This window comes from Kogia breviceps, chromosome 13 (assembly GCF_026419965.1).
Source record: "Kogia breviceps isolate mKogBre1 chromosome 13, mKogBre1 haplotype 1, whole genome shotgun sequence".
Classification (NCBI taxonomy): Eukaryota; Metazoa; Chordata; class Mammalia; order Artiodactyla; family Physeteridae; genus Kogia; species Kogia breviceps.
This window is the reverse complement of record NC_081322.1, coordinates 80,958,365-80,970,705: the sequence shown is the minus strand read 5'-3', so window position 1 is coordinate 80,970,705 and position 12,341 is coordinate 80,958,365. Positions and strand designations below refer to the sequence as shown.

At 37.8% G+C, this 12,341-nt stretch overlaps 1 protein-coding gene across 1 annotated transcript in view; it reads left to right on the top strand.

Annotated features, from left to right (window-relative positions):
* LOC136792406 (uncharacterized) overlaps window positions 1-12,341 on the top strand; it is a 404,323-nt gene that overhangs the window by 379,697 nt on the left and 12,285 nt on the right. The window contains exon 5 of the mRNA XM_067011204.1: window positions 9,506-9,616. Within this exon, the coding sequence (XP_066867305.1) occupies window positions 9,506-9,616 (111 nt within the window). The remainder of the gene's footprint in view (window positions 1-9,505; window positions 9,617-12,341) is intronic.

Here is a 12,341-nt window from a genome sequence, read left to right as displayed (position 1 = left end):
TTATTAGATGTTCTAGTAGAGAAATCCAATTAGCTTTGTGGGTCTGGTACTGGATTGCCGTGGAGTAATCTGCAGGGTAAGATGAGAATTAGGAATTTTTACAAGCAATTACTCTCAGTAATTTTTGAAAACTTGCGTGTATTATCTTGCAGGAAAAAGAAAAATCTCCAGAATTGTGATATTTGTTTAGGGCTCTGTGGTGTGTAGGTAGAGTCTGTAGCATAGTATGAAACTGCACAGAGAAAGTGTATAGAGTGAAAGAGATCTGAAATATTGACATCTCCTCCTCGTGTTTAAATGTTGGATGGAGAAAGACACCCCCAAAAGCAATTGAGAAGAAGTAGTCAGAGAGGCAGGAAGAAAACCAGAGGGCTTTATGTCAGACAAACCAAGAACAACATTGTTAACTATTACAAAAATTCAACCAAAGAAAAGTCATGTATTACAAAACAAAGGTCAGTGACAAATAATTTTAAAAAATAGAATAGAAACTGTCCCTTTTATTTTGGCAATTAGAAACTCATTGATAATATTATTAAGATCAGTTTTATGTAATATCTCACACAATGCAAGGACCAAACTGGATATACAGTAGATTGTCAATACTGCTTACTGAACCAATGAGGGGATTTTCGCTTCAGGTTAGCAAAGAGAGTTTGGGGTGTTTTATAGGAATTCTGGGTAAGACAAATGCATAAATTCTCATAGGATTCGCATATACCTGTAAAATCAAGATGGCCATTGGGTGTTTTACATCAAGCAAATCATTTAAATCTAAAAGTGGGTTAACTTTTAAAATAGGGTAAAAAAGTTCAGTTCAATGCTTTTCTCAGTCCAATTATTTTACATAGGCTTAAACAATGAAATGAAGATTCAGACTGGGGGAGAGAAGCATGGACGTTGGAGGGTTACATGGGAAATTTTATATTGAATCACCTAGTGTGATTCTGGGTGTGTAGAGATGCTCATGAAACGATCGCCGTCAGTATCATTACAATATTTCTGGATTTAAAATGTTCTCTAGTCAAAGGCAAGTTGTAGAATCTAATGGTTCCTGCATGATGTGCCTAAGTGGAATTATTTGGGGATTAATCTCAAGATATTAGTTTGTTTTCTATTGAAAATATGTTCATAGTAACACTGGTGTGAATGGTAATAAAGTTGAATTATTGCCATGATAGCATTCTATTTCCTTGAATTCCTGCTATTCTGGAGACATTGTCAAAATTATCCTCTTAGGCATTTCATTCTTTTGTAAATATTGCACATCCCAAACTCAGTTGTACATACATAACTATTCTTGCAGGGAGAAGGGTAGAATCAAGAAAGAGAGGGAGTTGGGAATCACTGCTGTTATTCTTTATGTCAGCAAGCATTACAGGCATCTTTTAGCAGCCTGTTTTGGTCTATTGCGTGTTAAAGCAATATGAAAAGCTATGTAATTATATTCCACGAATAATTGATATAAAGAATGAATCACAATCATACCTTGTATTTTTTTCTCTCTCCTTTCAAGCCTTGCTCTTTTTACAGTAGCTGCATGTTGGTTCTAGGCTGAGTGCCAGTTGTATCAATTAAACAGTAACTAATTCAAGTACATTTGCAATCTGTGTTTGAAATGCCAGCCCATACAGTAGTTACTAATTAAGCATGAGGCAGATTAATGGATGCATTGTTCTCCTGGGCTAACTCCACCACATTGTCATTAAGCAGTAAGCCCTAGTGAACCAAAGACTTCGATTTAAAGGAAATGGGAAACACATGCTTACAAAAAAAAAGTTGGGTGTTTATAGCAAGCAGGATTATTTAACAGGAAAGGTGGCGGATAACCTTTTGAAGGGAGAAGAAATTATGGCTGTTTAGTGTTTTTCTCAGTCCCTTTATTTTGCATAGATTTGATCAATGCAGAAATATAAAGTTGCACAATGGGAAGGGAAATAATGGGAACGGATCAGACCTGTAAGTTCACAGTTCTTAAGACAGATGTTCTTTTCAGCTGGCTATAGTATATCATTATCTCCAGGAACCCTGAAGAGAAAGTACAAAGATTCACTGGGGATAGTGGAAATGCAGCGTATTTACTGTACAAAATACTTGGCTCTGTACCCCTCTACCCACCGCACCCACTCTTGCCCATTTTAGGAGACAAATATCTGGGGCATTTTAAATTTATAGGCTTATGATTTTTAGAACCTAGTGTAATCATTGCAAAATAAAACTGGTTGGCACTCACTAAACATTTAATGATTGTAGTTCATATCGAACAAATGGAAAGAGGTTGAGAATTTTAAAAGGAGTAATTTCTGTCCCCCAGCATGCCTGAATTCCTGTGGAAAATTCCTTTTCCTTCCTTCTTGTTTCTTTCTTCTTTTTTATCTTTTTGATCATTTTAGCCAACCACAGAAAATTTGATGCCTAAAAAGACATTTGGTTCTTTCCTGTTAAGGAAAAAGGGTTCTATTTTTGTTCTGTGTCATTTTTCCAGTGGGCTCGATGGAGTTAAACAAAAGGTTGATCCAACCCTCAAGTTGATCAGTTTCCCAAATCTTTAAAAATGACACAACCGATTGTATTAGTTTGATAGGCAATATTTAAATTTTATCTAAAGAGCACAGCTGCTTTTTAAATGCATCCACTCACCAAACTCTCCTCTATTTCAGAGTTTTCCATCTCAGTCCACCCTACTGCAATGCAGAACCGCCCCCCGCCCCCGCTGGACATCTCCACCAGGAGTAACAGTTCAAAGATAACATTCAAAAGTGAACTCACCACCTTCCAACCCCATTGTTTTGGTCTGTCCCCTCTCTTGGCAAATGGCTCTTTGTCTGCTCTCAGGAGACACTGAGCACCCTTCTGTGTGGACGGGGAGGAGGAATGAAAGCAGAATTGACTAAATCCGTGAGGAAGGTTGTCCCTGTGTGATTTGTCTTCTTAGATACGTGCAACGTCTCTGATTGCAGAAGGGGTGTGCGTGCGTGCGTGCGTGCGTGCATGCGCGCGCGCACGCGTGTGTGTGTGTCTTTCTGTCTGTCTATCTCTTTATTGTGGCAATGGAAAGAATCCCTTGTTATAGCTGTCTTCAACTAACTTTAATCATTATAGAGACGTTCCCATTTGGCTGTCATTTCTGTTTCCAGCGCACTGAAGATGTATTTAGGTTTCCCAGATAACTGGAGTGTGTGGCTTTTCTACTAATGAAAGTATCGAAGGGCTTTCACTTTCTATTCCCCTCTCATCCTCCTTCTTCTGGCTCTTCTTCCTCCACCCTCCTCACACCCTTCTTCCCCCTCCCCCCATTATTGACTCATTGGTAGAGGAACGGAAATGTTGAAAAATCAATATGAGAATAAATTGCCCCATGGTCTTTATTGTGGAGGCAAGGTTTCTACAGAAAATCCTTGTAATCAGAAAACAGGGAAGATGAGATTAAACTGATTAAACTGAGAAAGTCAAAAAAGGACAACTTGAAAGATTAGCTCTACAAGCCAAAAAGCATAATCCTCCATGCATGCTAAGCAGAGCTGTCCTCTTCGCTATCAGCCCCTTCATCGGGTGACCTTCTGTTGCATTAGCACAGAGCTACTTGATCCAAGGCAAATACTGGAAATTGAAAAGCCAGAATGCCAGTGATTACAGCAGGTATCAATATTATTGTAATGATGCTCCGTTATCATTAGGGAACTTAATTACTTAGGGAGAGTGAGAAGGCCAGAAAGGAAAGCACCAAGGCCCTGCTGAAGTCAGCATCTAGATTGCGCTGATATTTGAGAACTGCTTCAAGTTTAGATTCAAAGGTAGTCAGAAAGGGAGAGCAAGGAACCGGGTTTAAGAAGACTGCCATGAGTACAGCAGCCTTGCATAGTGAAGCGTTGGCCACTAAGACGCAAGACAGCGTTATTAGCTCTTGGAATGCCTATCACAATGTCTGCTACATAGTACGGACTCCATAAATAAGAGTGCAAGTACATGAATAAACCAAACAAATAAATCAATGGGACTTACTCTGGTGGCATGCAAAAACGATTCATTCCTAAGAATAAAGATGCCAAAATATCAAATTTTGAGAATTGATCTTAAGCAACTCAACTCCTTTTTAATGCAAAGCTAATCTTAGATCCCAACCTCTTTTGAACTGCCTTTCAAATTCAACCTCTCTCCTCCCCTCACTCCTGCCTCTCTTTTTTCCATAGAGGTTTATAGTTCTTAGCTTGGTTGTTGTGAGATTCTCAGATGCAGAGGTCAAGCTGGGCACATGTTTTCTTTTCACTCTGACCCCTAAATAGAAACGTGGAGCATTTCTGAACACTCTAGGGCCCTGGTTGTGCTGAGACAAGCCAGAATTAGCCCCAATTATTGATCTCCAAATAGACCTGACCCTGCCGGCCCTGCCTCCGTCAGGGTGCTGCAGAAAATTCACATTTCCAAATTTATTGAATCAAGTGTATTTATTTTTGAGAAGGCACAAAAGCCAAAGTAAACTTCAAACTGCCTTTGAATGAACTCACATCCAGTCATACCATCAGCAAACTTTGTCCCACTGAAGTCACCACTAGGCCAGTTATTTCTTTGGCCCATTGGAGGATTAAAAAGAAAGGAAGGGGAAAAAAAAATTCTGAAAAGGGAAAAATATGTTTGGATAAAGGAACATGGAAAAGTTAAGGTCAGAATGGAGTGTTTTGAGGGCAGTTTAGTTTAGAAGTCAGTCCTGTTGCAGGGCAAGGGCTGCGTTCATTCTTGGCCTCTCACTCCTATTTATACTTTGGAAACTCTCTGGCCTTGGGGTAAGGAGGTAAATGGTGATCTAAATCAAGCTGAGATTATTTACCATTGTCTCTATGGAAAAGCAGGTGGCTAGTCCTGATTAAAACCTTCTTCTTTGGATAAGAGATGGGAAGAACAGAGTGTGAGTACTTTTCACGCTACCCAGGATGCTACTTTCAGAAGCCACAGCCCAAATCTAAAGGCAGGGTTTCTCTACCATATTGTTCTCCTTCCAGTTCACTCTCCACGTTGGGATGTTCGGGCATCTCCATGCCTAGGAGTTGAGGCTGACTCTCACGGCTCTCAAAGCCAAGAGGAAAACCTGGCTTTAGGCCAAGGTTAGCCTCCTTAAATCATCATTTCTTGTTCCGGATGAACTTACTCCGATGTTGATTGAAAGTAGCTACACTCCTTCCCCTCAAGGGAAAGCCCCACCCTCTAGAGACTCTAGACCCAAGAAGATTTTGATCCCATTGGTTGAAATACACTTAAAAAAATGCTAGCCACCAATATCCCTGAGTTGCCTTTGTTAACTCTGTGCTGCACATTAGAATCAGCTGAGAAACTTTTGATAAATATCCTGCCCCTGCCCCTCCATGTTCCAATTAGGTTGACTTGGAATGAGGCTCTTGGTTTTATGTTTTTTGCTTTTATTTTTATCTATAAATCATAGGGTGATGTGGGCATTTGACTCATGCTTCCTCCACATTGCTAAACTTGTATTTATTTGTTTGTTTGTTTATTTATTGCTAAAATGCCAGCTTTTTCATTTCCTGTTTGGTTCCTGTTTTTAATGGTGTAATGTCCAGAGAAGTAGTGTTTCTCCTGGAATTTGTTAGCTCTAAGTGTACAGTCTATCCTCAACTCTGGCTGCATATTAAAATACCCTGGTGAGGTTTTAAAAATATGTGAATGCTGGGCCTACTCCAAGATATTTAATTGGTTTTGAGTGGAGCTTAGGAATCAGGATTTTTTGTTGTTTTTTTAAAATGAAATCCTCAAGGACCATAAACACAAACTGTTAAGTGAATTTGAAAGCCACAGATACCCTGAAGGCTTTGCCAATTCTGTTTGTTTGTTGTTTTTTGTTTTGTTTTAAAAGCAGAAAAAGCATAGGATGCATACTATTTTTTTTCTTGAGACATGTTTGATGGGTAATATTTTTCAGCAATCAGGAAGTCACTTGTTGAGTCTAAAAACTACACTGAGGGCTTCCCTGGTGGCGCAGTGGTTGCGAGTCCGCCTGCCGATGCAGGGGACACGGGTTCGTGCCCCGGTCCGGGAAGATCCCACGTGCCGCAGAGTGGCTGAGCCAGTGAGCCATGGCCGCTGAGCCTGCGCGTCCAGAGCCTGTGCTCCGCAACGGGAGAGGCCACAACAGGGAGAGGCCCGCGTACCTCAAAAAAAAAAAAAATACTACACTGACATTTGCTGGTTTCAGAATCATACTACTTTTACCATGATCTGCACCAGCAAAAAGACTTTCTACAACATTTGAAGCCATGGTTCAGACCTAACACCTCAGTTGTAGCTGCTGTAGAAAAGCCTAATGCCTTCGTAACTGTTTATCTGCCGAAATGGCAAAAATATTGATTCCATATTTTAAATCTAACGTGTGCACATCGCATCCAGGGTCCTCACTACAAGGGAGAAAATACAGTTTCTATCATTCTTGCCTTTGTACTTAATTAACAAGAGTTCAGCAAGATTACTAGATCTATGATCAACATACAAAGGTCAATTGTAATTCTAACAAAGCAATGATAATTAGAAAATGTAATTTTACAAAAGAGATAGCATGTACAATGGCGTAAAGAATAGACAGTAACTGGGAATGAATCCTATAAAATGCACGCATAGCCTTTTTGGAGGAAAGGATAGCAATTTAAAAAAATATAATAAACATGCCAGAATAAATGGAGCAATATGTCATGTTCATTAATAGCAAGTGTTAGTATCCTAAATATATCTTCTTATCCCATATTTTTCTATAAATTTGATAGAATTCCATGTAGACTCTCAGAACTATTTTGCAGAGAATTTGACAGAATTATTCTAAAATTTATATGGAAAAATCAAAGGTTTGAGAATACTCCAAAAATGTTGAAAAAGAACCAGGTAGAGGGGCTTTCTCTACCAGATATCAAAATACATTATAAAACTATTGTAAGACCATGTGCTATTGCCATAAGGAGAGACAAATACATCAACCAATGGAACAGAGAACATAGATATAAATACACATACATAGAAACTTGATTTGTGGCAGAATTGATGCTCGAGATGAGTGGGGAAAGGATGGGCAATGAAACATGTGGATCTGGGATTACTGGTTTTTAATGGGATGAAAAAAAATCACTACAATGAGTATCACATACTACTCCTGAACAAGAATCAATTCCAGGTTGCATAAATGCTTAAATGTGAAAAGCAAATTCTGAAAGTTTTGAAAGAAAATATAGGACAATATCTTTATTACTCCAGGTGTGAGAGCATTTCTTATTTAGTTATTTTTATTTTGGGGGGGCTGCATTGGGTCTTTGTTGCTCCACGCAGGCTTTCTCTAGTTGTGGCGAACGGGATCGACTCTTCCTTGCTGTTCATGGGTTTCTCACTGAGGTGGCTTCTCTTGTTGCGGAGCACGGGCTCTAGGCACGTGGGCTTCAGTAGTTGTGGCACATGGGCTCAGTAGTTGTGGCCCATGGGCTCTAGAATACAAGCTCAGTAGCTGTGGCACATGGGCTTAGTTGCTCCGTGGCATGTGGGATCTTTCCGGACCAGGGATTGAACCAGTGTCCTCTGCATTGGCAGGTGGATTCTTAACTACTGCGCCACCAGGGAAGTCTGTGAGAGCATTTCTTTTTTTTTTGCGGTACACGGGCTTCTCACTGTTGTGGCCTCTCCCGTTGTGGAGCACAGGCTCAGCGGCCATGGCTCACGGACCCAGCCGCTCCGCGGCATGTGGGATCCTCCCGGACCGGGGCACGAACCTGTGTCCTCTGCATCGGCAGGCGGATTCCCAACCACTGTGCCACCAGGGAAGCCCGAGAGCATTTCTTAACAAGACGCCAAAAGCACAAACCATAAAGAAGGAAATTGGTAAATTTGACAACATCAAATCTAAAAACTTCTTTGTATCCAAAGATCCATAAATAAATGAGGATTATAAACTGGGATAAGATATCTGCAGCAAATGTGACAAAAATTTTACTGCTGAGAGTAAATCAAATTCCACAAAGTGATAAGAAATAGAAAAGCAAAGTAAGTTAGAAGAAAATAAGCCAAACAAATAAATAGGTATTTCACATAAGCAACAGGGATAGGGAAAACATACTTGAAAAGTGTTTAAACTCACTATGGTTAGGGAAAGGCACATGAAAACCCTTAGATACAATTTCAAACTCATCAAACTAACAAAGATTAATATGTCTAAAATTAATAGGTATTGACAAAGATATGGAGAAAGGAACATTTCTAACACTGATGTGTAGGTATACATGAAGGCAACCACCTTGGAAAACAAACAGGAGACTTCTTGAAAAGTAGAACATGGTCATATTCCTGGATGTATACACTAGGGAAACTCTCCCATGTGCCTACAAGGAGGCATGGGCAAAAAAGCTCCTAGTAGGATGGTTTGTAATGTAAAACTTTGAGAACAACTTACATACCCACCAACAGAAAAATAAGTGAATTCTAGAATGTTCATATACTGTAAAGTTATACAGCAATACTTCCCAGTATTTTTCACATCATGGCACACATAGGAAATAACATTTGTATGGCATGCTGGTATACCTAGAGGGGATTTACGGTCACTTACATGTAATATGACCATGGCTCCTGGTTTGTCCAGGACAATACTGTTTTTTCCTGGACTCTCCTATTTCAATCAATTGCCAGGGCAATTGTTAACAGTGCCCGTTGCACTTTCAAAATATTCTAATTTGAACAAACGTTATATGGTCACCCTTCGTTTATGGGGCTTAGTGAAACAAACTCCATTATATTTTCATTTTATCTTATAAATGTGATAAAGATAAAATACAAACATTATGGAAGTCTATTAAATATTGAACTGTTAAAAGATAAACTTAGACGTATTTTTAAAAATTAAGAGTTTTTTTGGGGAAAATTCACTTCTAATCAGGCAGCACCAAGTGATTAGGAGCTCTCCACCCACAGAAGCCAAGGGAAGACTTTTATAGAGAAGAAGGGGAAGCAAAGCCAAGCAATTGTTTGATTGGCTGTAGCTTAAGCAGTTGCATATTTGGGAAAACCTGGTTGGCCGTTTGTGATTGGCTGTCTTTAGGTTTTGACTTCTTGACCTTGAGGTATTTACAGGCTTAGGTTTGGCTGCTTACATGGGAGGCTAAGGCATTAAAACCACCTCAATCTAATGGCCACCTTGTTTAATTAATTTAACAGAATACATGTAAAATAATTTTAAAAATATTAATGAGAAATTGGAACATATTCACATTGTGAAAGGATTTTATTTCTATAAAAGGTAAAATTGTGACTCCCATGAAATTATAAAATGAATACGTGTCAAAGATTTTATCCACTTTATTAATTAATGAGGGATTCAGTAAGATGTTAAAACAAGTTCAAAAGAGAATCCAAAGAATAGACTCATACATAGGCAATCCGTAATGCTGAAATGAATTTACTAATAGAAGCAAACTGATTCAAAAGCCTAGCACAATAACATGTAATGTTTGGAATCATTTTTTCCATGTAGGAAGAAATCAGTTACACCCCAAGAAACAAAGCTCATTTGCATCCCTATGACTAGGACCATTTGCATTACCTTGAACCAGAAACATCTTCATCACCATCAGCCCCCTACAAGGTAAGTTTTATCTCTACAGAGTTATAAAAGGTACAGACTCCCATAGAATCAGACAACCCAAAAGTGTCTGCTAGACAACACCAAGCATTCTTCAAAGGACATTCAGAAACTTGCTACTCAATTTTTTTCATATGGAGCTAGTCTAGATTATATTAATTTTTCAATTCACCATTTTGATAACGTTAATCTTTACAGGTAGAAACATTCAGTGAAGAAACATTGGCTCTCAGGGTTTCCAAAATATTTTGAAACAAAGCCCTTGTGTTTTCCTGTTTTTCAGCTGTACCATCAATACAAAATATACACAGTATTTGTTTAATACCTTGTTTCAAAGAATTTATTTATCATTTTCAATATTTCACACTCAATAGTTTGTTTTGGTATGTCTTTGAGGAACTAATAAAGTTCTGTAAAGCGTTTCTCTTGAGGACTTCTAATTAGTACTACTAACTGAGCACACTTAATAACATCTGCAGATTCATCCATCTGCAATAAAGCCATTGTGCTTTTATAATTTTCTGGATCAAAGTTGTTCCAAGTTATATAGTATGTTGACAATGAACCTATAACAGTAAACTCAATAATGGCACCTTTACTATTTCCTATGCTTCATTGGTTCAAAACATTGTACGTATTGATAATTTCCATACAGGTTGGTAAAAGAAGTGACTCTAAAACTGTCTGAGGCATTCTGTGATCTTTAGCTATTAACTGAACTATCTTGCACTAGTTCTTCTCAAATAAAGCCTTTTACTGATTTGGAGCATGAAGACACTTGTAAAAGTCTAATCCTTTTGTATGCATAGGAGGGATGTTTTCTAGTTAAATGCTAGTGTCATTTATTGTCAACATTGCTTCATTTCATAATTTTTCTATGTAAATAAGACATTTAGGCTGAGGAAGAAAAGGATTGATAGGATACAGGACTCCAAATTTGAGTGTCTGATATATATATATATATATATATATATAAAAATATATATATATATATTTATATAAAATAGGCTTTTCCTATGAATCTGAGCCTTTATAACTTTAATGAGAAAGTTACCCATCATAAAGGAAAGAAATTTATTTGAATGCAAATTTCTTAAAGGAAGCCTAGGGTTTTACAAATTCAGGAAATTGAAATTTCAGAATATATATTTAATGTTATTTGCACTCTTGAGACTATTTTCAACATTTCATTAACAAATTTAAAAAATAAAGATGTGGTAAGTAAAAACTCATTGCAGATGACTGTTTTCTTCTCTATCCTCACGTGCAAAAAAGCAGAGAGGAAGCAAGGTCTCTCCAGACCCTTATAAGGGCACTAATCCCATTCATAGGGGCTTTACCTTGTTGAATGCTTGTCACTTCCCAAAGGCCCCACCTCCTAATACCATCACTTTGGAGGAGAGGGCTTCAACATATGCATTTAGGGGAGACATAGACATTGTCCATAACATATATCAATTCCCCCAATTTACTCCTTTTTCTTTAATATTTTAAGTTTAAATTATTGTATTTTTTTCTATAAGTTTATTCTTAAATCTGATCTTTTTATAGTCTCTTGTGCTTTACTCACATTTTCAATTTCTTATTTCTTTAAGGATATTGAACATGTCCATATTATGTTCTGTGTCTGATAATTCCATTATTCTTAATATTTTTGTGTTTGACTCTAATTTCTGTTTTTCCTGATTTTCTCTTTTGGTGCCTTGTTTTGTGTCATATGTTTCCTTCAGTTTTTGATGCTTATTTTTATTTGTTACTCTGTGCTCATATATCTGGACTTTAATAATATAATTTCTTTGAGGTTTGTGTTGAAATGAGCTCCTCCAAAATGATCTGTATTTTTGTCAGACAACCTGGGAATCCTACTAGCCTGGAATCATTTTATGCTAAATTCTTAGCTTGAGGGTTTCATTCAGATCATCCAAGTATTACAAATTCATGTTGCAAACTCCCACTGGGCTAGCTGTTTACAAATTCACAGGGCAGATATTCTCCCCCTCAATTCTAAATGCAATGTTTGAGGCAATTTTCCTGAAAGTTCTAATGGTATGGAGGTCAGTTTATTTCTAATGTATATTAACATTAAGGATATTGACTTTTGAAGGCACAGATTTAGGTTGGAAGATTACTTTAGGCAGGTCCTGGACTTTATCTCTTCTCTCCTGAGCCATAGAATCCATAGAAACCAAAGGTACCATATAAATATAGTTCCTTCAACAAGTGCCCTAAAACAAAAGCAGGATTTAGTGTTCACTTACCTTGCTTGATTCTTGTTATCACTTGGTATGTTTGTCAGTGTTCTCCAGAGAAACAGAACCAACAGGGTGTGTATATATAGGGAGTGAGATTTATTTTAAAGAATTGGCCCACATGATTATGGAGGCTTTTCAAGTCCCCAATCTGCAGGGTAAGCCATCAGGCTGGAGACTCAGAGAAGAGTTGCTGTTCCAGTCCAATGGCTTTCTGCTAGCAGCATTACCTCTTCTTTAAGGGAGGTCTATCTTTTTCTATTAAGACCTTCAACTGATTGGATGAGGCCTGCCCACATTAAAGAGGGTAATCTGCTTTACTCAAAATCTACTTTTTAAAATGTTAATCTCATCTAAAAAATACCTTCACAGAAACATGTAGAATAATTTTTCACCAAATATCTGGATACCCTGGCCTTACCAATTTGCCATTTAAAATTAACCATCACAATTGTTTTTGAAGTTTGTTTGTTTGTATA